General features: G+C 36.0%; 4 protein-coding genes across 4 annotated transcripts; 2 read left to right on the top strand and 2 right to left on the bottom strand.

Moving 5' to 3' along the window:
* The first annotated feature begins 1,919 nt into the window (after positions 1–1,919).
* Positions 1,920–6,826, top strand: LOC113690853 (ras-related protein YPT3). Its single transcript, XM_027208940.2, has 2 exons — positions 1,920–2,334; positions 6,064–6,826. Exons 1-2 carry the CDS (start codon positions 2,114–2,116, stop codon positions 6,497–6,499), a joined length of 657 nt encoding a protein of 218 aa, XP_027064741.1. The 5' UTR covers positions 1,920–2,113; the 3' UTR covers positions 6,500–6,826.
* Positions 6,827–8,186: 1,360 nt separating this feature from the next.
* On the bottom strand, positions 8,187–10,942 carry LOC113691101 (probable WRKY transcription factor 69). The gene is made up of 3 exons (XM_027209302.2): positions 10,532–10,942; positions 10,217–10,360; positions 8,187–8,862 (listed from the first exon to the last, which is right to left on the bottom strand). The coding sequence occupies exons 1-3, from the start codon at positions 10,660–10,662 to the stop codon at positions 8,334–8,336; spliced, it is 804 nt and encodes a 267-aa protein (XP_027065103.1). The 5' UTR covers positions 10,663–10,942; the 3' UTR covers positions 8,187–8,333.
* A 7,333-nt stretch (positions 10,943–18,275) lies between these two features.
* Positions 18,276–19,345, top strand: LOC113689699 (uncharacterized). Its single transcript, XM_027207436.2, has one exon. The coding sequence runs from the start codon at positions 18,281–18,283 to the stop codon at positions 19,088–19,090; it is 810 nt and encodes a 269-aa protein (XP_027063237.1). The 5' UTR covers positions 18,276–18,280; the 3' UTR covers positions 19,091–19,345.
* Positions 19,346–22,362: 3,017 nt separating this feature from the next.
* On the bottom strand, positions 22,363–24,098 carry LOC113691134 (xyloglucan endotransglucosylase protein 1). Its single transcript, XM_027209348.2, has 3 exons — positions 23,720–24,098; positions 23,384–23,577; positions 22,363–23,027 (listed from the first exon to the last, which is right to left on the bottom strand). Exons 1-3 carry the CDS (start codon positions 23,996–23,998, stop codon positions 22,619–22,621), a joined length of 882 nt encoding a protein of 293 aa, XP_027065149.1. The 5' UTR covers positions 23,999–24,098; the 3' UTR covers positions 22,363–22,618.
* Between the last annotated feature and the right edge of the window lie 24 nt (positions 24,099–24,122).

Raw genomic sequence — 24,122 nt, 5'->3', positions numbered from 1 at the left:
AGTGAAAGTGGTGCTTGTTTTGGGCATATTGCACCAGTTTGTCCACGGAGAATTAATGGACTTTAACCTCATCAATGACTTGCATTTAACAACTGGGCTCCGCTTAGCTGCATCAACCTGTTTCGACTTTCGACTCATCTTAAAATGGTGTCTACGCAATTCGATACCAGCAACTGCTTACCCAGGAATTAAGCACTACAAAAAAAAAAACAGAGAGAGAAAGGCACGCATGGCTTGTCTGGCTATCACGCATTTGCCTTTTATCAACCAGAATATGACAAGCAAAGCATCATATTACATTAAAGCAAAACCAGCCAACAACGTTTCCAGCTAGAGTTTGAGACTAATATCCACCACATATCTCTAAAATATACAGCTAAAACAAGACTGATAAACATGAGATCTCTACACACACACACTATAGAGTGAGTTGTTCTACATTATTACAGTTTTGTTGCTACGTAATTATTCTTTCCCAAATGCATACAAGTTACTCTCCATGAGGCTCTACTTTCAATTTTGAGGGACACATAAAAGGAGATTTCTTGAAATACATGGTGTCCTAGGTGATCCTAGTGTTCTTTCAATTTTTTTTTTTTTTTGAATGAGTGATCCTAATGTATTTAGTGGAGAGTAATGATATTAGTGCTTTTTTTTTTTTTGTCATCACAGAGGGTATTTGGGGTCATGAACTGGTAATCCAGTACATCCCAACTAATCCTTATTGTGCGTGGCCAGGAGAGGCTGCCCAACATCACCGACCAAATGTTATCCGGGGATTCGATCCCTGGACGTGGCTCTCACCCAACTGGGCTACAATCACGGAACCGAACCCCGAATGATATCAGTGCTTTTTGTGTCCTGTAATTTTACTAGTACACACAATTACTCCAAATTGCGTTTGACTTTTCCGTTGATCGCCGATGAAGTTCAATGGTTTCATGTACTTAATAAGTCAATGGAATTAGCAAGGAGTCAATTGGCAGAATTGGGAATATGAATTCTTATAAACTTGCAAAAGTATATTTCAAAAGTGTAAAGAAGAAAAAAGTCTTAAAGAATTTAAAGAATACATTAAAAAAAAAAAACTAAGAAGTGATATCTATCAAACTATCGAACTGAACTGAATTAGTTCTGTTGGCCACTAGGGAGAGATAAAAAGTTCTTCCTTGGTATAGGTAACGAATTCAAAATTCATTGCCTACATTTTCCATTCAGGAATTTTCAAATTCTCAATAGTTTGACTGAATCCATCTTCATTCCTCTCCCCTCTTCCCTTAATATACGATCAATTGTAAAAATATTGCAATAAAAAAAATGTTCTTTTTGAAATTTCAATGGTTTAGTTGGGTCTATTTCTTTTCCCCTCTCTTCTTCCTCTAATGTAGGATCAATTGTAAAAATGTTGTATTAAAAAAAAAATCCTTTCGAATTTACAATATCTTAGTTGGATCCATCTCTATCCCCCCCTCTCCTCCTAATGTAGGATCAGTCGTAAAATATTGTATTAAAACAGAAAGAAAGATATCTATCAAACTCAAAAATTCTAATAGTAATTTCTCTTTTTTCTTAAGAAATTTTCTATTAGAAGATTAGTTTTAAGAAAATAAAGGATGCATATATCTGAAATCGTGTACACAAAAAATGTTGGATTTGTTTAAATAATCATTTATTTGATTGCATCATTAATACATTTTTTAATAATTATTTTATTTCACGTACATCATGTCAAACAATTAATACAGTATTTTCTTCGAAAAAAAATTATCCCAAATATCTGTTATCCAAACATATTCATCATTAACAGAGAGAGAGAGAGAGAGAGCCCATGGATTCACTCTTTGTTGAATCATTGAATGTTGAGGATATAAAATTAAAGGGTAAAGATGTAAATTAATATTGGCTGATTTCTTTCAATTCTGGAAGCAGGAATCTAGGCAAATCCCCCGACAACAGTCTACAGCATTTCCTTCCCACTTCGAGCCTCCTTTTTCAAAAAAGACTCAGCTGCCTAACCAACATCCGTCACCACCACTACTAACCAATACTGGTGGAACAGAAATTCACACACACAACACCTACTGAAAGAAAAGGAGAGCCAGATACATCAGATATGGCAGGCTACAGAGCTGAAGATGAGTATGATTACCTGTTCAAGCTAGTGCTAATAGGTGATTCAGGGGTTGGCAAATCCAATCTGCTTTCAAGATTCACCAGGAATGAGTTTAATCTCGAGTCTAAGTCCACTATTGGTGTGGAGTTTGCTACTAGAAGTCTTAACGTAGACTCCAAGGTTATCAAAGCTCAGATTTGGGACACTGCTGGCCAAGAAAGGTTGCCTAATCTTCAACCCCTCTTACTATTTTATTGGGGTTTTATCAAAACTGAATCTTTTTATGCCTTGGGGGTTTATTTCCGTGCTATTAGTAGTTTCATGTGTATAGATGTGGATATGCCTTGGTGAGCATAAAAATAATGCGCTATTAGATGTGTTTGATCGATTTACCTGTGAGTTGTGTGATTTTCTTTCTTTCTGTCTTTCTTTTTCCCTTTTTTTTTTTGATGAATTGAAAGGTTGAGCAACAGTAAGCCAGTTTCTTTTTTTTTTTTTTTTTTTTGATGAATTGGAAAGTTGAGCAACAGTAAGCCAGTTGATTGCATGGGTTTTTTTGATGATTTTCATATTTGTGTTTTGATTTTTGTATTGGAAGATTGAAGATTGGTGCAGCCAATTGTGTAATGATTGTTGCTAATGTCTTCCAGAAACCTTTATTATGGTTTCCATGCACCCCCCTCCCCCCCCCCCCCCCCCCCCCAAAAAAAAAAAAATCTTTGTAGGAGTTTTCTTTTGTTTTTTGGTATTTCCTCGATTATTTTGTAAATGGAAATTGATGGGTTTGTCTTGACTTGGTGATTGTCACTTGTTGCTTTAATCAATATGACTCGTTGCTTGTCAAGGAGGGAAAGTTCTTAGTGGTCTGTGTAGTCTATAAACAAGGTACCAATTATCCATTGCTTGGAAGTGAATAGTACGATGTCCATGCTACTTGTTTGTGATTTAAATTGATCATCAATCCCTTTTATGGTTAATTGTTTTATGATTACCTATCATATGGTCCCTAGGTTACATACCATATGACCTTTAGATTACCTACCATATGGCTCCTAAAGAAAAAGTTATGATTTTAAAAAAGTCATGCCTATTGTCCATTGTGATTATCCTTTAAAGAGTAATTCTCTGCATGTTAAACGTAGCAACAGGATGTACTGTGATGTGTGTCCATTTTAGTGTTAGAAGATAGAGAGTTTTCAATAATTTAACTTGAGATGATTCTTAGCCATGCACTTATTTCTTGCTTCAAAACAGGCCTAGGTTTCTACACACTTTTAACTTGAGCATGGGACAAAGAGCTTAGATTTGTGATATGCCAAACTTCATGCCACGTGTTAATTTAACTGTACTTCTGGGAAGAGTTAAGTTGTGTGAACAACTATTCTTCAAGCTTTTCCTTATTGGTAGGCAGGTTCAGATCACTACGGTCTATATTAAGCCTGGGAAATTCTGTTCTTTTTATTCTCCAAAATCCACATCATAAGAGATACTGCTTGTCGTTGTAATTCTCCTTCTTTGGTACCTTGCTTTATGATTCTAGTTTTACCTAGACTCATAATCCTAGCAGTGTGTTTATACTTGATGCTACTAATCGAAGAACATTTGTTGCCATTGGACAACAAAATCCTTGGGAGAAGTTGCAGTGATCCTCCTATGTCATGGGTTGTATAAATGTGTCCATATATGCTGGTTGTGTTGCGTTTTGATCTGTTACATTGGAATTCTAGAGGTAAAAACATACATGTAGTTTACGTGGCTGGAAAATGACTTAGATGATGAATTTGATAATCTAGATGGATATGAAATGCATCAACAAGGTGTCATTACAATTGTAATATGTGTAGAATTCTGCAAACTGTTCAATTGAAAGTATTTTGAATACTTTTGCGGGTTGTTTGTTTTGTTCATGTAATTATTGATGTTACCTGTCAAATGGGTTAAAGTGAAAAACAATATTTTCGAGAGGTAAATCAATTCCTCTCAATGGTCTGCGTAATCTCTAGATGATGAATTCTTCACTTGGACCACTTTTTTGTCAGTTGAAGGGGTTAGATGTCTTGGACTAAAGTTGGAAGGGGATAATGTAATTAGGCCATATGTGTACATTTGGAAAGAGAATAGTGTAATCTTTCAATTGGCATCTTGTTACATTTTTGTTAATTCATTGGTACTTGGCTGAATTCTTATGATAGAATCAGATGTCTAATCCTCAATGAATGGGTGTTTCACTGAGCAGTTATGCTTAGCATCCTTCATTATGTGTTTTGGGCTCCAATTTATTGTTTTATTTCATCATGTATGTTAATGTTAATTGGTTCTCATTCGGCAATAGCTTGGGATATCATACCCAAATAACAATTTTATCATTACTTGAACTGGTGTAATTGTGATACTGGCTAAACATTGACTCCAATTTTTTTTGGAGTCAAAATCATCTGCACTCAATCCTGAAATTTTTGTACCTGGGTGCTAGTGAAGGAGGAAGCATGAGGTAGTCAAGTTTGTAGAAAGTTAAGCATACTGGGGTTCTGATAAGGAGGAAGCTAAGAGTGATTGTGACTGGATATATAAGGAGGAAGCATTGTATCTGGTTATATATTTGTCTGGTTAGGAATAAATATTTAGTGAACAAGACAGGAAAGTTATGGCTATCTCATATACCTGATTTTGTTTGACAAGGACATAACTCAGGTCTCATGTAACCGGCGTTGTCTATTTCCAAATCTTTGGCGTCACATGAGGTATTGTTTGAGGTGCTTTAACATTCTAATGTGAAAGCAACTATTACAACACTGTGATTGGTAAAGTTATGTAATTAATTGCTCGAAAATGCTAAAGAGGAGTCCCTTATCTGAAGTAAAACATTTTAGAATGCTGCAATTTTTTCCCCCAAGGAGCTCATTTTCATTCGATATGCTAGCCTAAAAGCTTAATTGAATTTGCTCTCTGTGAACAAATTGTGGAGAAATATGAGGGTGCTGAAAGGAGCAAACATTGAGATATATGTAGTCTTACCATTGGTGTGCATGTCCTTGGGCGCTGATTTATTTGCTTATACCTTTTTCCTGTAATTTAATGATTGTTAGGTTTTGAGTTATCATGTACTTGTTTAAAATCTGCACCAGATCTAAACTAGAGTAGTTTATTGTGAATGTTGGAGTAGTGAATCTTGTTTGGGTTATATGCCTCAGAGTGCAACTTCTCAGTGGCAGCATCATATGCTTCCTAGGCCATGGAATATAAATCTTATCCTGACATCTGGTCCATGATGAGATCGAGTTTCATTCTTTTCCAGTTTATTAAAGTGTGTAGTGCTCTCTAGATAAGGAGCTTAAAACTTATGGACGAGAATGTTTAGTCACATTTAAAGTTGTGTTCATCTGCTTGAGAAAACACGTTGAGTTTCCTTATTTTCTTGAACTGTTTCTTTGCCTGCATTACCCTTCATGGACCACCTTGATAGAAGCCTAATGTTGTTTTTTTGTGATTTTATGAGCTTGAAGGTCACAGGTTGGTCTTTGTATGTTTCCATTCCAACGGGTTGTCTCAAGTGCCTTGCTCCTGGACTTTTGCCTCCTGGACTTTTGCCTTACAGATATTACATGCATGTTGTGTGTAATTTTTTTAGCATGCATACTTTCTCTGCACTCTTGTTTAGACCATATCTCCACCAAGAAAATTTTAATCATATTAGCATTTCTTTATAGCATCCTCTAATCACTTTTTCTGTTTGTTCTTATTTCTTGCAAACTTTCATGTTTAAATCTAATTTTTGTGAACTTTTTTTAATGCCGAAGTTAAAGGAGTATTTAGCTCACATGCACTACAGCTGGAATCAAGTACTTGAGCTGTAATTCATTTCTGAATTATGACAAGTAGTTGGAATTGCATACATATAAATTGTAAAGCATTTAACTTCTGCATTCATATGCTTCCTTTGCCCGCTGCAGGTACCGTGCCATTACCAGTGCCTACTACAGAGGAGCTGTTGGTGCTTTACTTGTGTATGATGTCACTAGACGTTCTACCTTTGAGAATGTTGAGAGGTGGCTGAGGGAATTGAGAGATCATACTGACCCTAATGTTGTAGTTATGCTCATTGGCAACAAATCCGATCTTCGGCATCTTGTAGCAGTTTCAACTGAGGATGGTAAAGCTTTAGCAGAGAGGGAGAGCCTCTTTTTCATGGAGACATCTGCACTGGAAGCAACGAATGTGGAAAATGCATTTGCTGAAGTCCTGACACAAATATACCACATTGTGAGTAGGAAGGCAGTCGAGGCCAGTGATGAAGGTGCTACTTCATCTGTTCCTGCTAAAGGCGAGACAATCGATATCAAAGATGAGGGATCTTCTTGGAAGAGATTTGGATGCTGTTCAGGCTAGAGCTTGCGTGGAAACCTTCAACGACAATGGCTCTTGCTGCACAAGTCTTGTACATTACATCGTTCAACCAGCAATATTGTTCATTTGATTGTCCTCTTTGTCTGGGATCATATAAGATGACAGTTACATGGAAATGCTTAAGCAGTATTTTCATGAAATTCTTACTTGGTAGGATCAGGAATGGGTATAGTTACTTGGTTAGTCCTTTCCTTCTAGAATATGGAGAAGAGCCTGCTTCAGTATTTTCTGAAATATTGCTTTGGAAACCTCAACTCTGGATGGTTGTCTAGTGAAAATTGCATATTGATGGCTTTTTTTTTTTTTAAACGCCTTCCTTACTTTCGATTGCCTCTCAACTGTGGGTTAATGTTCTGGATTATGACATTTCCATGACTGCCATAATCCTGGATATTTGGCCTCTAGCTCCACTAGGTTTGTATGTAAAGCTGTTTAGCCTGGCAAGTGACTGCCCACAGAGAGAGGTAACTCTCTCTGGCATGTGGATCATGGTCGATAATTGGAATATTATGTGGGAATCAGGTTTTATATGATTTATATATTTGAACAATTATTGATCCCAGCTCATTATGACTCATCAAATAATTGTACTCAGAATCTGACAAGCAAAATATTGTTGGCCATCAAGACTTTCAAGTGTTATAGGTAGATATTTGTGGCAGCAAGGCACGGACTCGGGGCAGGGACGGTTGCACCTGCAACCGTCCCTGCCAATTTTAGCTCATTTCAACTGCGCGTAACATTGGTTCAACTGCGCGTAACTTTTTTTTCACAGGATGTATTTTCACAACAGATAGTAGTGGGCTCCACACTTGGCGCGAATTTCGAGTTACATGGTGTTATTTCAGCCGCACAAAATTTTGAGGGCCAATTTTCAGCCGCACAAAATTTTAACCGTGCAGGGACGGTCATACTGATGACCGTCCCTGCCCCAAATCCGCAAGGCACCAGCAGTTGGGCTTGAGGAACAAAAGGGGGGAACCAACCAACCAACCTGTGTTCATTAATTGAAATCATTGAGGTAAGTATTAGTGATAAAAAAAAAAAATCATGAAATGTAACTTATTCTGCTGCCCCTTTTGAGTCTTGATAGAGTGTCATAGCCAGAGTCCAATAATCTCTTGATCCAACAAAAACTCCAAAAGTAGCCAGGGAGGATGAAATCATCCATCCAAGAAGAGTAGTAAAAGAAATCACTCATTCCTTATCTTTATACTTCTCTGAAATTGCACAATCAAAATACGCACATTTTTAGATCAGAAAAAGATAAAAAAAAAATGTATCATCTTCACGATCGAGTACTAAATATGATACACTAAAAAAAAATGACAGTAGCACCATTGGTGGTTGACATTTTGTCATTGATCATGACTGAATTTCGTCCAACAGATCCAAAAGAACATCTTCTTCACCTCAAAATTCCCATAATCTTAAGGTAACTAGGATTCGACCATACCTTCGTCCCTTTAGATTCTCATCCTCCCGTAGAGATATAATGTACCCAAAAAAAAATAAATAAATAAATGTAGAGAGCCCACTTGGCAAAATTAATTGCAATGAAGGTGTAAAACAAACTCCCATTTCCCATTTTTCCCTTTTGTCTTTTTCTTTCCTTTTTTTTGATAATTTTTTTTAAACGAAAATAAAAATTTGCGATTGGAGCATGAAATGGGAAGCGGCAAGTTAGCCGTTGGCTTGTGGGGTGGAATTCGCAATCAACGCCGCAACACGTGCACCTACAATTATTTGTATACTCAATAGTCAACAGCGTTATTCGCCGTTGGATCAGTCAACGAGAAAAAAATGTACACCCTTCTTATCCTGAACCCGCGCAGCACGTAGTCCCCTCCAGTCCCCGCCGCCGGAAAACCACCGAACATTCCGGGAGCTCCCCAAGATCGCCAAACAACAGCTGGTCCTCCTCCCCAATGGGCAGCATGAGTGCCACGTCAGCATCCACCCATGCGGGGCCCACTAAGCTGGGGCTGTCCATCATGGTGGACCCCACATTGGAGAACCAACCCAATTCTCCGGCGAGCTCGTTGAAGCTGCTGCCGCTGTTGTCGTCGGATTCCAATCCCGGCCGGTTGGCGAAGACCCCATATTCGTCCTCCGCGGCAGATTTCACGGGAGCGCTGTCGGTGGCGGCGGATGACGTGGAGGTGGAGGTGGAGGTCGTGGTTGCACTCGGCGTGGCGGCGGCAGCAACGGCAGAAGTGGTGGTGGGGATGGGGTGGTTGTGCTCGCAAGAGTAGGTGACGAGGAGCTTGGTGGGGTCGAGGCAGCTCCTCTCTACTTGTTTTCTTGCGGGACAGCCTTTAGAGCTACTGCACCGATAATATCCCCTGGCATGCAACACATGCAAAATATTAGCTCAACTTTTTCTTTCTGCATCAAATATTATGATGACAAAATATATATACATAAAAAGATAAAAAAAAATCACCAAAACGGAGATTCAAGTAACGTTGTCCATACTACTACAAAACATGCACACTTCAAATTTTATACTAAATGACATCTCCAAAAGATAAACGTTATCTAAAGGTTGGGACCCTTTTGCATTAGGGCAACAAAAAAAGAAAGTGCAGAAAAGATGGCCATTCACTAGACTTTGTTTGGATTGCAACTTTTCGTCAGAAAATTACGTTGTTTTCTGTGATCACATCTCCCTATTACCTTTTTCACTAACATACATCCAAATCGCTACAGTAATTTTTTCATGAAAAATCATGGAAAATACAATCCAAACACAACTATTTTTGCCAAATTGATCGTGTGCGAAGACAAATCCTTACCTACCATTATATAAAGATGCAATTAGAGCTGATTTTTTTTGACAGTCCCAAAATCATGTGGTGTATATATATATATATATATATATACACACACACTAATGGAGTAAATAAGTTCTGATTTTGGAACACTTCTTGGCTTCATCTATGTTTGATAGATAGCACTTGAAACTGTCATCTTTGATGACATGATGCAATAATAATGAATCTTTTCATCTTCTTGGACAGGATAACTTTTCAGGAACCAGAAAACCAGAAAGGAAAAAAATGGAAAACATCAAAGAAAAGACAAATCAAGAGAAGCGAAATTAAATGTTTGGAGTGGGCTCCCACTAATCAAAAGTAGGCCCCCCTCTCTAATGCTTCCAAATCCAAATTGCAAATTCTCATCAGAATTTGCTTGCTAGCTCTTAACTCTTAAGGGCGTGTTAGCCACACATTTCTTGAAGAGAGTGGAAAACCAAAGAGATGTAAAGGCAACTCCAACCACTACGTCCATTAATTAATGCACATATTTTAGTCCACAACTCCGAGCCGCCTTTGTATATCTTTTCCAGCATTGATACTAGACTAGAAGACTAGACAAGAAGATTATTTCGTTCCAACTCCAACAAATGCCCGGCCGGCAGCTACAAGATTATCCAAAACTCCATACTAAAATTCGATCAATTTTGCCTAGTTTTATTCAATGGATATTGTTTTATAACACCTATAATCAAAGCATCTCAAGTCTAATTCCAAATTTAATGTATGTATTATGTGCTACCATTGCTAGCTGCAGCATCCCCATGAACAAACAAGCAGAATCTCAAGGCATTTGTCTACCATATAGCTTTCTTGATTTGCTCAAGCAAAGTGCAAAAATCAAGGGTAGTATACAGTATAAAAGGAGAGGATTCTATACCTGGGATATGGTGACCCTTTAATTGGCTTCTGCCCATACTTCCTCCAGGACCAAGAATCAGGGGGTGGGTATACCTCTCCTTTACTTCTTGATCCATCCCCTTCTCCAATTGGCACTGTTATTACCTTCTTCTGGGCGCCCTTCCTATCATTCCAGCAAAAAATACAGCATCAACGCTCGCTCTAAAATCCTTCATGGAAACGGTCTTTCTTGCAAAAAAAAAAAAAAAAAAAACCCACCCCTCCACCTCCGGAGAAGAATCCCAAGAAAAACTGTAAACATGTGAAACATTCGAGAAAAAAAAAAAAAGGGAACCTTTTTTTAGGTGATGGTGCTGTAACTTCATATGCTTCGTCACCAGAGAAGGCAGAGTCATCAGCAACATTCTCTGGGGTGCTTGTGGAATCCTCTTGCTGATCATGATCTAATGGATTCTTCTGAACCATCCCTAAGTAGTAAAAACTATGCTACAGGACAAAATAGTTACGACAGGATACAGTTACTACAGGCTTTCTGGCTTCTGCAGGCTGGAGATTCTAGCAGCGGAATCTACACGGAAAAGGGTACAAATATGACATCTGTTTATACACGTACAAACACGAAAATGGGCCAAATGGGAGAGGAAAAAGTGGTGTTGCCGGAAGGGAAGAGTAGGTGCGGTGCGGTATCAAGTGGGGAAGGTAGTGGAATTTTGAGAGGTTTGGGTTTTAATATGGGAATAGTCACATTGACAGATTGGCACAGGTCTAATTTAATATAGGACGTGGGAGCAATTCACGCAATAATGCGACACAGTCAAGTGTATTTTAGATTTTTTGGCCAAGGGCCCCTACTTATAAATTTGGAGCTGATCTCATGGATAAATATTTATGGTGAAGTTGGCCAGTTTGATATTATGTCATGGGGAGCATTAAAAATTTGTACCAGACGAAAAATGCATCAGCAACTGGCCTATATTGTTAGGGGCTTTTATCTATTGATTTTGGTATTTGGAGTCTATGGTGAAAATGGACCATCTGGTTTTAGAGGTTTGGTTGGAATGGGAGCTTTTGGTTCTTTTTGTTAAGAGGACGGCTATACATCCATCGTGTCCAACTAAATCCATGCAAGAAATGTAGGGAGTAACATCCAAAAAAAAACAGTTTCACAATCATTAGCTCTTTCTGGTTTTCTGAAGTACTATAATATCCTTGCAAGTTTTATACCATAGGTTTTTTTTTTGCCAGTTTTCAGTTAGCAGTAGTAGGCAGGAAAAAGAAGGGAAACGTAAAGAAGTGCAGCACTTGTAAATTCTTTATCTAGTGTGACAACTTGATTATTACTCCTATTGGACAAAAAGTGATAGAATGTGACTGAACCACTACTGTTTGTCTTCCTTGCTAGAGTTCCTAATCCATAACTTGACATGTTCCAAAAAAAACTAGCCCGCCATCAATTACTGAACCCAAGTAACCTAGCTAGCTAGTTGGAATGGATCTTTGAATGTTCTAAGTTTCGGAAGAAATCTTGATGATTTAATGTGGATCCTTATCCAAAGTCAATCCTGTTCACAATAAAATAGTTTTCAGTCTACCTCAGCATGCTCTCGCAGCCATCCATCCAGGGGGATGGCATGGTGCATGGCAATTTCATCGAGTCTTTGATTTCACACATAGTAAAATAATGACTACTGCCTGCGGTCATTGGTTTCATACCTACTAGATCAGATACTAGGCTTTAGAAATTGTAAACTACGCATGCATTTCTTGAATGTGTGCATGGAAAAGTAGCGGGGAAATAGAGAGTCAAGTAATGCATATTCTAAGGCCCCTCGGCCGCAGATTGGCTATGGGATAACCTCGTCAGGTCCCAGACCGTGTGATGGACTCTGGCTCTCCTATCGTCCTATATCTTTGGAGGACGGGTGCACGGCGTAGGAAGATTAGTCTGGTAAAAATTGGAACATTTTCTGTGTTGACAAAAAAAAAAAAAAAAAGTAATGCATGTTTAAAAGAGTATAGAGATTTCCTAGGGAACTTTAAACCAATCGTAAGCTTTACAAATAAAAATGACATAAACCAATTGTAAATTGTAACACTTGAGCATAACTTCTTGGTTAGGATCTAGTCATTGTACATGAATCTTCATTACTAATTTTTTTGACAAATTTTAGTTGCTTAAAATTGTAACAATTGTTAGGCCTTGTTTGATAATTTAACTCAGCACTTAAATTTAATGGGTTCAGATGCATTTGATAATCAAAATTAGAACACTTGAATTCATTAAGTGGCATTGAATTTTCTAGACAAAATTCACTCCAAAAAATAAGCGATAGGTTGTTCACTTATCATTTAATGTAATATACACTCAAATGTATCAAATTTAGTATTTAAGAATTCACTAATTTAATAAATTCAGATTTCAAATTTCAGACTTCAGTTTTATCAAACGTGGCTGCTAAACTAAAGGGAAAGATGCATGTTAGTTTAAATTCTTGGACATCCTTTTTTTTTCTAACCAAGCTTTTATTAGTGATAGTTTTATCTCTTGTCATTCAATACAAGGAACCAAGAAGATTCCGAACTATTGAAAATAATCAAATGTACGACCCTCTAATTGTATTGTATAATCAAAGGTGGCGTGGAAGGGGGAATTGGTGTTGGTTTTATCATTATCTAATTGATTACTTGTCTAAATAAACTTCCTATTTTAATGAATAACAATAATGACAGAGAACAACAGGCTGCAGTCAATTGTGACGTCATAGAACTTGTGGATTTTTTTTTTTTATTTAAGAGGAATGAAATATCAAGATGCCAACTCTGCTCCTATTTTCCAAAACCCAAAAAAACAAAAAGAAAGAAAAAGGTTGCAATTCTATGAAAATCCGTAGTCAATTGTATACCAAACTTTCAGCATATCTCAGACGAAAATAAAAAAGTTCTATTCATGTGCATTAAAGAAAATGATACAAGTGTTCAATGTGGATATACCTATGCATATTAGAGCTGTAGCCATTCACTTTAATCGCATTCAGTTTTCTTCACTCAATTAATTATGCAAATTCCGAAAAACATTTTAGTTTTATTTGTCAAAAACAAAAAGTGGGATAACAACAACATAATCATCATAAACTTCAGAGTAGTAAAATATTGGAGTTAAAAGATACACTAATCTAGTAAAAGGCTTTTCCTATTTTTCTCGAATTTTGTTCTTGAATTAAATTGTTGAAGTGAAAAAAAAAAAAAAAAAAAACCTATCCAGTGAAGGGTTTTATTGTCTTCATCAAATTTTATTCTCAAAATTTTTGGGATATCTCAATTCTTTCTGTGATTCCAATAAATTGCTGATATTCTTGTGTCCTGAGATCATCAGAAAAATAAAAATTACAAAAAAAAAAAAAAAAAAACCAATCCTGGTTGGTTTATTTGGCGACACTGGCTAGATGAACATTATTAACCGACTTATGTTCCTTTTTAGTAGGCAATGCCAGCATTAGCTTAGCCTAGACAACTAATTATTTTTAATGACAATAATTACTCATTATCAGGCAAATAATAAAAAGCATAAAAAAAGGGAATAAATCATCAATTGGGGTGGTTCTGCAACCTGGACTACTATTAAATCAACTATTTCGTAAAAAAAAAAAAAAAAAAAAAGGATACGCATTGGTGGATAGGACTATTCTATCTATTTTGATTAGCAATAATCAGATTGTATAATTAAGTTTGGTTGATAAGGAATACTTCACCATTATCTTACTAATGCCAGCAGCATACTATTCTGATTGGATTGATTATTAAGATAAAGTTAAATAATTGAAAATGAAAAGGTATCTTAATTTGGTTACTGAAATATTAGTAGTACAAGTCTACTTGATTTCTTAATCAGCAACTGATTATTAAAAAAAAAAAAAAAATCTGTAAGGATGTCATGTAAGACCAGTTCTTGCTCCCTTCATTGCCTTAGGAGGGCAAAGGATGCCGTGTTACTATAGGTTCATTATATTCAAAGATGAATAAAAAGTGTATTTTTGTTATCTTGACAGGATAGCAACTTTTTATTCGAGTTGGTTGAAGGAAAGGTTTTAGGGGATGTTTGGAAAATGGGTTTGAAAATCATTAACGGGTATCAAATTTAATGATATTTGTTCTTATTGTTTGATTAATCACTATTAGAATGATACAATGGGTTTGAAAGTAAGGATGATTATTGGTTAGTGAACATCCATACCATTGTGAGGCTTATAATTTTGATTTTGGTTTCCATGTTGAAATGCGAATCAAAAGCTCCATGGTTGTTTAGATGATTATTGAGGTACACCTCCCTTCATAATTCCCTTTTCCTTTTTTTCTTTTTTGGATGAAGTATCTTCTTTCGCAGGGGAATTTGATTAGATAAACTGGTGCAAGAACCAGAAGCCATTTAGACAAATTGTTCTAATTCACGATTCCTCCCACCTTACCATCCAACCTAATCCTCCCTCATTGTGCATGGTACCTTAATGACTCGTAAAGATTCAATATTACAACGATTCTTTTATCAAATTAGGCGTTAATTAACCTACTAGTAAAACATTCCAAATCTCTTAAATAATTAAAACTACATGCTGTTGTGTAATTTAACATAATTTGGGACATTGAGTCTCAACACCATCCAATCTAGCATCTACATGTTTTTTTTTTTTTTGGTTTTTTGGGTTCAAAAAAAGGGTGTTTTAGCACCTAAAAAATTGCCCTTCAAATTAATTGATTAGAGATGGAAATGTCCCATTGGGAAAAATGGGCCATGACTTGACATAAGAAGACTGTCCAGAGTCACTGGTCAGGGCAATTATCCAGACAGCCATAGCATTAGAATTTAACCCCCTTGTGTTCTCAAGGGCCCAGAAGCTTAGTTCTAAAGTGAGGCCAGTCAACACCAAAAGCCTAATCCATCCATCAAGAACAAGAGGGTCAAATCAGACAAAATCATACAATCACCTTTAAGACTTTAGCCCCCATTATCCAGATGCATGCGCACGCTCAGATTATCTTCATTTGACACCGGGTACGGACATGATCTGCTCCATGAACTAACCTTCTAATCTTATAAAGCTCTCTTAGACTTTGGAGTTCTTGAAATGGTTTTCTTTTCCTTCTTTCTTGTGCCTTTATATATATATATATATATATACACACGGTTCTGGCTAACAGATGCTCATTAGATACTCGATGATAAAAGTGGTTTTAAGTGTTAGTTTTTTTAGAAAAGTATAATTAATTCGAGAAAACATTAGAGTTACAATTCAAGTGTTTTGTGTTAAAGACATTTTACACGAGCCACCTTAGATGCATGGTATCGTGTTGCGCATTAGAGACAGTAGATTGTGGAATCTCCCAAGCCGTACAGCGTGATCAAATTGGCAAGTCACCAGCTACAATGTGTGGTGTAAAATTTTATCCTCTCTTGTCTGCTGCGATCGTTGAAGTCTCCAAAAATTTGTTTGCTTCTGATACGAACCTATAGAAACGGAATCGCATGGATTCTTGGCTTAGCTCTGGACAATGCGTGACACGACAAAGAATTCGAAGCATTGAGTATTATTAAGTGAATGAAGTCTGGATTGAAAGGTCGGTAGAACTAAAATAATTAATGTAAAATTGTAATGCATACATGGATTCAAAGTACTAGTAGTGTTTCATGAGCTTGGGATTGAGCATCAATATATAGTTGAGACTGAAATCAAAACTGGAAAAGTTGCATGCTGGCAGTTGCCAAGCCTGGGTTTCGGGCAATTGGACCTGATTTCAGACAGCTTTTAAGGACCTCGTGTGGCTGATCTTCTTGCAATTCTTGATTCTCTTGAGCCTCAGATGGTACCAAGTATTGAAATCTTGGACTTAGTTGATCCATCTGTGCCATTACCTTCTTGGTTTAGTGAAGAAGATGATCTCGACAAACGATAATGACCATGTGTGCTTGGGACAATCCATCCTTTTATACCACATCTTGCATTTCCCTCAGCAAAATTTTTCAGTATGCAGCAAGTGTTGGACGAGGTTCTTTACCTTTATTGAACAATTGAAGCTTATTATTCAAGATCGAAGAATATTCAACAGTTAAGTGATTCAGAAGCCAAAAAACGAAAAAAAATTGATACCAGGGTGCGAAATTGTAGCAAAATGATTTCAGGTATACTTGGAATTTCTTTGTGTTTTCTCCAAAAGGTTGGTTTCTTAATAGAAATGACCATTTGAAGTTTCAATTTGAGAATAAGAATTTTCTAGCTAGGTCCTGGAGACGTCAGCCATCAAGGCCATTCTACTACTGTTGCTCAAATACTTGCCTGATGATCAAAATTTTGCTGGAACAAAGCATAAATATATACAAAGCATCATTCATTTTCTCCTCTCTCTCTCTCTCAAACATGAAACATATATATATGTTTCTTGATCATATCCAGACTTAGTTATAAACCCCTTCATTTTTAGCGCCCCCCCCCCCCCCCCCCCCCCAAAAAAAAAAACAAAAACAAGAAGAAGAAGAAATGATTTCACCTGGGAACTGAACTAAAGTCATCACGGGATTTCCCATCTTCTTATCACATTGTACTTGTGAGTTGAATGAATAATTTCTTGCAGATATGGTGGCTTACGTGCATTCCAAACACTGCTCTGCAGTTTGCACAGAAGATATTAACGTTCCACCTGTAATTCCGGAAGAATAATTAATGCATGCATCATCCAGCCCTTGCACAGAAGATATTAAAAGACGTCAAGAAAAGGAAAGTTTGCCAATCCCACAGCATCATTTCATTAGATTAGACCCTGAGTTGACCAATGAAACTGAAATGCGACCAGATTTGCTCAAATCAATTTTATCATTTTTGACACAGAAATTAAATTGAGAGTTAATTACGTTCAACTCCAACAGCAAATCATACAAAGCTTCTTAAACCTATGTTGTAATTATGACTAATTCTAGTGGTTGGAAAGGAATGTCACAACAACACCCATAAAATAAATGTGAAGGGGCATAGTTTTGCTTTGTCTTTTATATATTTGGGACATGATTAAGATGATATAACAACAATAATGTTTGTTTGTCACATGCCTATGGCCCTTAATTGATATTTCAACTTCAAGTAGGCCATCATTTGCTGTTGTTATTATTGTTTTCTTCTTCTTTATTAATTGGAGGAGTGCATGATCGTGATTTTTTTTTTTTTTTTTTGTTGTCAAACATGCATGATCATGATTTGATTTGTCTATTATCTTGATCCTCTCTTCTTTTTTTTTTGGGTTGGATGTGGGGGCATTGTAGGTTAGAAAGGAAAAGTCTCACCTCTTGCGTGGACCTTAAACAAAGTGGCACAATTGATTCTTCAACTTTACGCATCAAAATGGACCAGACATTTTGGACCCCTTTCACATTATGGGAATCCGAAGAATTGAGTTGATTATTCCATCAAAAATGAATATAGTACAAATATTTGTAATGGAAAAATAAGAATGCAATCTGTTCTGCTCTTATAATTAAGCTATATATATTCATTTCTAGCTTTTGTTTACACTCAAATTTCCTTCCTTTGTGATTCCTTTTTGGCAAAAACATAAAAATTAAAATTAAAAAAGACAACCAATCTCGATAATTCTTAGAATTCCTTTTTTTTTTCTTTACAATAATTTTTCCCCTTAATTAAAAAAAGACATAATTATAGAGAATGATGAAAACAATCGAAAAGTTAAAAGTCAAAGGCATGCAGCGTACGACTTGGTCTTTTTCTTAGTGATTAATATTTGGTGCGTGTAAGATTTATTCTTAAACTAAACCTTGAACGATGAGAACACAGACAAACACAAGTCAAAGCCTCGTACGCACAAACAAATTTTCTTGCTTAATTAAATGCTAATACTGCAAAATACAAATTATTGTTAAGAAATAAATCTCGAACGACAAAAACGTGAATTACTTTAATAGACATCCACGTAAGCCCATCAATAATTTAAAGTTAACAACTCAACCACTGTGTGTGTGTGTGTGAGTGTGTGAAATGGCCTATGGGAACGGGCCAGTGGGGGGATATAAATACATTTCTAGCGTATGACAATGTCCACCATAAATAAAAAAGTTCTTGAATTTTGCCAAAACCCCCTTCTTCATTGCCGACAGATCGAAGAGAAAATGCCAGCTGAAGAAGAGCTAAGAATCTTCGATATTTACTGGTTTGAGCATTGCATCCTTAGGAAAAAACAACCCTCAACCTCAAATCCAGTTCTTGATATTGATGAAGAGGTTGAACCAAAATTAAAGCTTTCTTCCACTCCTTCATTTGTTGTTAGGTCTTTTAGTGAGCAAAATTTGAGCTCCAAAGATAGCCCATCGACTGCTTCTCCTGATCATGGGTCTCCTTCTCCAAAGTCTGTTCTCCTTTTGCCTAAGCCACAAACGATTCTGTCTGGGAAGGAAGTCGGAGAGTTTTCAGAAGTAGAAGAAAATAAAGCTGGTTTTGATGCAGGGAAAAAGAGGAGGAGGAGGAGAGAGAGGAGAAGAAACAATAGCAAGAGTTTGTCTGAGCTTGAGTTTGAGGAGTTAAAAGGGTTTATGGATCTGGGATTTGTGTTTTCTGATGAAGATAAAGATTCAAGCTTGGTTTCCATCATCCCTGGATTGCAAAGATTGGGAAGGAATGTTGACGAAGAAGAAGAAAAGAAGGATTTTGCTGATGAAAAACCTGTTGTTTCAAGGCCATATCTATCTGAAGCATGGGACGTTTTAGACGAAAAGAAGGCTGAGAGAAAGGTAAAGAAGAAATTGATGAATTGGAAAATTAATCCAGGTTTGGGAAATGAAATGGAAATCAAAGATCAACTCAGGTTCTGGGCTCATACTGTTGCATCTACTGTTAGATGACCACTTTTTGTATTGTATATATATATTTTCCCCTTTTGTCCGCTTGCAAGATAGAATCGTTTCATGTTACACTTCATAGTTTCATAATTTTTAGTGTTCCCTAAGAACAAAGTTCAATCCCTATAATCAAACTGCAGATAGCCTGTTGTGAATACTACAAAACAAATAAGATAAATACTGTATTTCAATTTGTAATTTTCATATGGCACAACAATAAAAAAATGCTACATTTGTGATGTAAGGTCATCACTACTATCTTTTTTTGCATTGTATTTTTATTTTTATTTTTTTGGTTAATTTTGGGTGCGATCATCAAAACGGTTTGAAAGATGAAAAACATAGAGAAAGACACAAGGGATAATGGAGCGGTAAAGGATAGTGCTCAACTGTGCCGTTGGGAATTTGAGTTGGAAAGGGTATCCAGCAGTGCAGATCCAAATGAATTGCTTTGCTGGCGCATCTGTCATTCCAAAAAGAAAGTAAGGCCAGTTGTTGCATATGGAATATTAGAACAGTTTGCAGATTCCAAAAATCTGAAAAAAATCATGCACAATATTTCAAATTCCAGATCTAAGTCAGCTATCTATAGGCCAGTTATATTGCATGAAACCTAATTGAAGATAAGGTGTGTTTGGATATCAAGAATTTCAAAAAAAAAAAAAAATTCAGATTTTGTTTTACTTACTCCATCATAGGCACAATTTCCAGCTACCTTTTTATCTCACATGCATCACATCACAAAAAGAGCTACACTGATTATTTCAAATAATCTCCTATCCAACCCCTAGGCTCTGTTTGAATATAAGGAAAATTGTATGGAAAAGTGAAGTGAAGGAGGAAAATGAAAATAAGTTTTTCATACACATTTGGTTACTAATTAAGAAAAACATTGTAAAAATACAAGAAGTTAATGACAAGCTAGTTAATAGCAGTTATGAGAACTTTTGTGTGTAATTAATTATTTTCCTTCAAAATCCTTTGCAGGACACAATATGCATGAAAATGCAAGAAAAAATTTTAATATTTCTGCCAACTAAACATGCATGAAGGGAAAAATAACAAACTTTTCTTCACTTTCCCACACTTTTCCGTGCAAACAAACACTATCCCATTGTTTCATCACGAGAAAATTTAGAACTTTTTTTATTATTGTAGAATAGAAATCTAGATCGCTATGAATATCCATAAAAAAAAAAAAAAAAGCCCTTTTTTAAAGAACCGTTCCTTCGATTTATATCCCTCATATGTATTTCAAACAAACATCATCATGACTAACAAGAAAAATTTAACTCTTATTACTTAAAAATTTCCACTTGTGATCAGAATATGATACAAGCATAAATAACAATAATCATAAATTCAAAAAGATTCTACGGTTCTTTAGGAATTCATTCTCTCAATTTTTATCGCTTAGAGACAATAATTATTTGATTTTTCAAATGATTGAAATGATTACAATTTAAGGTTCCAAAACACTTATATTACCATCCACCTAAATTCATAAGTCGCAACTATTCCTGCAATTTGTGTTTGCTCTTTAACAATAAGCTCGTATTAGCTAGACAATTAGTCGCAACGATCAATGAGTATCATTTCAAAACTGCTTAAAGGAAGAATATGCTAAAAGAATAAAATCCCATCAAAATCGTGGGCAGAATTCAAAAAGAAAAAAAAAAAAAAAAGAAGACGATAAAGAAAAGCATCTCCATCATATCATCACTTGTTGATCTCCTTCGTCGTATTATGGCACTTGGGAATTGATTAAGACTTGCAGCTCCTGTAGGTTTTGCGGTTGGTAAAGCTTCCATATGGCACAATTTTTTGTTGTAACTAACTAAAATTTGTTGGACATCTGAGTATTTTAATTTTCTTGTGTGATAATGACTTTTCTTTGGCAAAAAAAGAAAGAGAATATTACCGTAATAGTAGTTCAACCAAGAGATAGTTCAAAGAGGAATTTTCTTCATCCTTATCAAGTTGCATATTCCTCTTTTGATCATGTTAAAATCAAAAGTTAAAAATGCATTACAATATAAAGAAGAAAAGAAAAATATGTGAGAGTATCCATGTCTCTATTTCTAGATCAATATGCAATACGAAGCAATAAAATTTGTCAAAATTTATTCACAAAACAAAAATGAAAAAGGAAAATACATTATCAAAAAAAAAAAAAAAAACTCACGGCCCCGTAGTTTACAAATATGGGGTCATAATAAATCTCATCAGCGCTTATTACCTTTCTCTAATTTAGAAATGAAAATTACCATTAAAAAAAGAGTAAATCTTATATATACTGATGACGGTGTATACATTATCATGGTTGGATATATGACACATACACAAAATTTGACTTTCAAATTCAAATTCAAATTACGTGTCATATATCTAATGGTAAAAATGTATACGCTGTCAGTGTACAGAAGATCAATCCTTAAAACAATAAGCTCCTAAAAGAGAAGAATGAGAGAATTGATACTTAAAATGGGAAACAAGCAAGAGCCAGCGAGCGAGCGAGTAGCCTGAAATCTAGAAAAAAAAATCCTTATTGCTTTTACACGGGCAAGTCCTTAAATTCGACTCTACTTGCTTGGATGGATATTGAATCCTACTAGTCCTTGTTAAGGAAACTCATAAGTTGTCGAAAAGGACAAATGGAAAAAATAAAAATTGCTTCCGACAACTTTTGATCCGTTCACATTTATTAACAAGAAGCATATCCTGTTTGAAGTGAGGAAAAAAAATAAAAATAATAATAATAAGAGGGGGAATCATTTCTCCAGTTGAGTTGACTATTATGTCTCATTTTATACCACAATGCAGTGGCATTTTTTAATACAAAAGGAACAAATCTCTGCCCATGCCTACTTCTTCTTCAGAATATCAAAATAGCGAGTTGACGCCTACTTTTTCTTTTTTTAATGCAACATGGCCTCAATAAGGGCATTTTCGGCATTAAGGGGGTTTTTGTTAAATGTTTGATCATTCAAAGGGTGAGACCATTATTTAGACAAATTACAGGAATTTATTGGTAATATAGTCAAACCTCAGGGGAGGTAAATGTAATTAACCCATTATTTAATTAATTGGAGCAAGAAATTTCCTGACCCCATATCTACTCGGCCTTATTAGCAAACTTCCAAGTCATAGTCTTGACTGGCATTGCCTAAAAGGGCAATGATATATGCCGGAAGTTTCCTTTTTTTCTTTAGGGAAAAGAAAAATCATTGTAACCGATATATATATACATATATATAGAGAGAGAGAGAGAGAGAGAGAGATAAAGCATAAAGATATTTTATTCATCATGGGATTCCTTTTAAGAATTCCGCTCGACAGCATACAGGATATCAATTAAACTTTACTTAGCCTATTACTGAATTATGAAAAAGATGAAAAAAAAAAAAATTTTCAACAACAATATGTGATGAGCAAAAGGTAAACCAAACAACACACCATTTTATTTTTGATGTTCAAAAAAGAACAAAGAATTAATTTCATCAACTCACAGCAGCCTTTTCCATGATCTCCTCAGAACCTCGGACGCTTGCATTCAACAGGAAGGCCTTGAGGATACCTCTTACGATCAGCACAGTAGTTGTAGATCATGTGCTTCTGTTGAACCCATCGGATTCTATTTCGTCCTTTGCCATCAAGTCCTTGAGTTTCCCATTCTTGAGTGTTCAGAGAATCTGTGGATTTAGAGCCAGAACCACAAGGAGATCCAGGAACACAAACGTCTCCCTTGACGTTGAAGTTTCTGTAGTAAACTGTGAATGGTGCATTTGCCCAATCTGTCTTCACTTGGCCACCTTGTGTTGCCCAGTCATCTGCATTCCAGAAACTGCAATACACCCTCATTGGTTGGTTCTTGGGGAATGGAACTCCAATGGCTTCGTGGTTGTTGTATACTCTTATAGGAATGTTATCAACCAAGAAACTGAAAGTAAATAAAAAATATATATATATATCAACATTTGGTGAAAATGGATGGAAATCAAAATTTAATGGAACTTGAACTAATAATATTTAGTAACTTTTATAGATTAATCTTTCTCATGCTGAGAGGAATACAATAACGGTCAAGAATGCGTGTTCGATGTGTAAGACTTGAAGTTAGTGTAAAAAAAAGAAGTTAGTATAAAATATTGAAGTTATTATTTTTTATGTTTTGACTAGCATGTTAATTGAAAGGACTAAGAATGGATCATCAGGCAGATGGGATCAAAAGATAATTAATGTGCACCATGCATCTATAAATATTATTTTTTTTATGGGCATGGTATAGGGACTTACATTATACGTTGAGAGTTCCACACCATTGTATAGGTATGAAAGAAAGTTGTGGGATCAAACCAAAGCTTAAATTGCTGTTCTTTATCCCCTTTTCCTTGTGAGTAAACATTGGTGTGGAGAGTGTATGGTTGCCCACTAGCATTACCCAAGAACTCAAAATCAATCTCATCATGTCCCTGTCCTACAGATGACAGCTACAGAAGAATATGATTGCCATTAGCCACTTAATTAAACACCACAAATCTAATTAACACATTGGAAAGAGAAACTTTTATTTTTCTTCGGGGGAAAAAAAAAAAGAAGAAGAAGAAGAAGCGCTGATGATCATGAACTTACATAGAATGTGGTGACAGTGCCAGCAGAGTTTCCAGGGACAAGCTTGAGTTGCATGTCAAATCTTCCAAACAAATATTCATTCTTGGATTGAAACCCTGAACCTGATGATTTATCTAGGGACAATGAGAGAAGTCGACCACCCTCGGCTATCTTAACTCGTTGATCGCCAAAAGTTGTGACAGCATCTTGGTAAAAATTACCAGCGGAGGTAGCTAAGAGCAGTGTCATGAACACTGAAAGCTTCAGCCAATTACTGCAAGTGATGGACTTCATTTTCATTGATGATGGAGAAAAACACTGAACAATGGGAACTGTGAAAGGAATTAAAGGGTTTAATTTCTTTTTGGTGGTGGCTAACGTGAGAGGATGAAGACTTTATATAGGATGCTCTGCTCTTTTTGGG

This window comes from Coffea arabica, chromosome 5c (assembly GCF_036785885.1).
Source record: "Coffea arabica cultivar ET-39 chromosome 5c, Coffea Arabica ET-39 HiFi, whole genome shotgun sequence".
Classification (NCBI taxonomy): Eukaryota; Viridiplantae; Streptophyta; class Magnoliopsida; order Gentianales; family Rubiaceae; genus Coffea; species Coffea arabica.
The sequence above is the reverse complement of the archived record's forward strand: the minus strand, read 5'-3'. Positions and strand labels throughout refer to the sequence as shown.

Coding starts and splice junctions, on each gene's coding strand:
- LOC113689699 (XM_027207436.2), top strand. CDS start 18,281: ATGACAATGTCCACCATAAATAAAAAAGTTCTTGAATTTTGCCAAAAC.
- LOC113691101 (XM_027209302.2), bottom strand. CDS start 10,662: ATGGTTCAGAAGAATCCATTAGATCATGATCAGCAAGAGGATTCCACA. Junction 10,361..10,531: donor GCACCATCACCTAAAAAAAG/GTTCCCTTTTTT, acceptor CTGGAATGATAG/GAAGGGCGCCCAGAAGAAGG. Junction 8,863..10,216: donor AAAGGGTCACCATATCCCAG/GTATAGAATCCT, acceptor GTTGCATGCCAG/GGGATATTATCGGTGCAGTA.
- LOC113690853 (XM_027208940.2), top strand. CDS start 2,114: ATGGCAGGCTACAGAGCTGAAGATGAGTATGATTACCTGTTCAAGCTA. Junction 2,335..6,063: donor GACACTGCTGGCCAAGAAAG/GTTGCCTAATCT, acceptor TGCCCGCTGCAG/GTACCGTGCCATTACCAGTG.
- LOC113691134 (XM_027209348.2), bottom strand. CDS start 23,998: ATGAAAATGAAGTCCATCACTTGCAGTAATTGGCTGAAGCTTTCAGTG. Junction 23,578..23,719: donor GCACTGTCACCACATTCTAT/GTAAGTTCATGA, acceptor ATTCTTCTGTAG/CTGTCATCTGTAGGACAGGG. Junction 23,028..23,383: donor TGGAACTCTCAACGTATAAT/GTAAGTCCCTAT, acceptor ATTTACTTTCAG/TTTCTTGGTTGATAACATTC.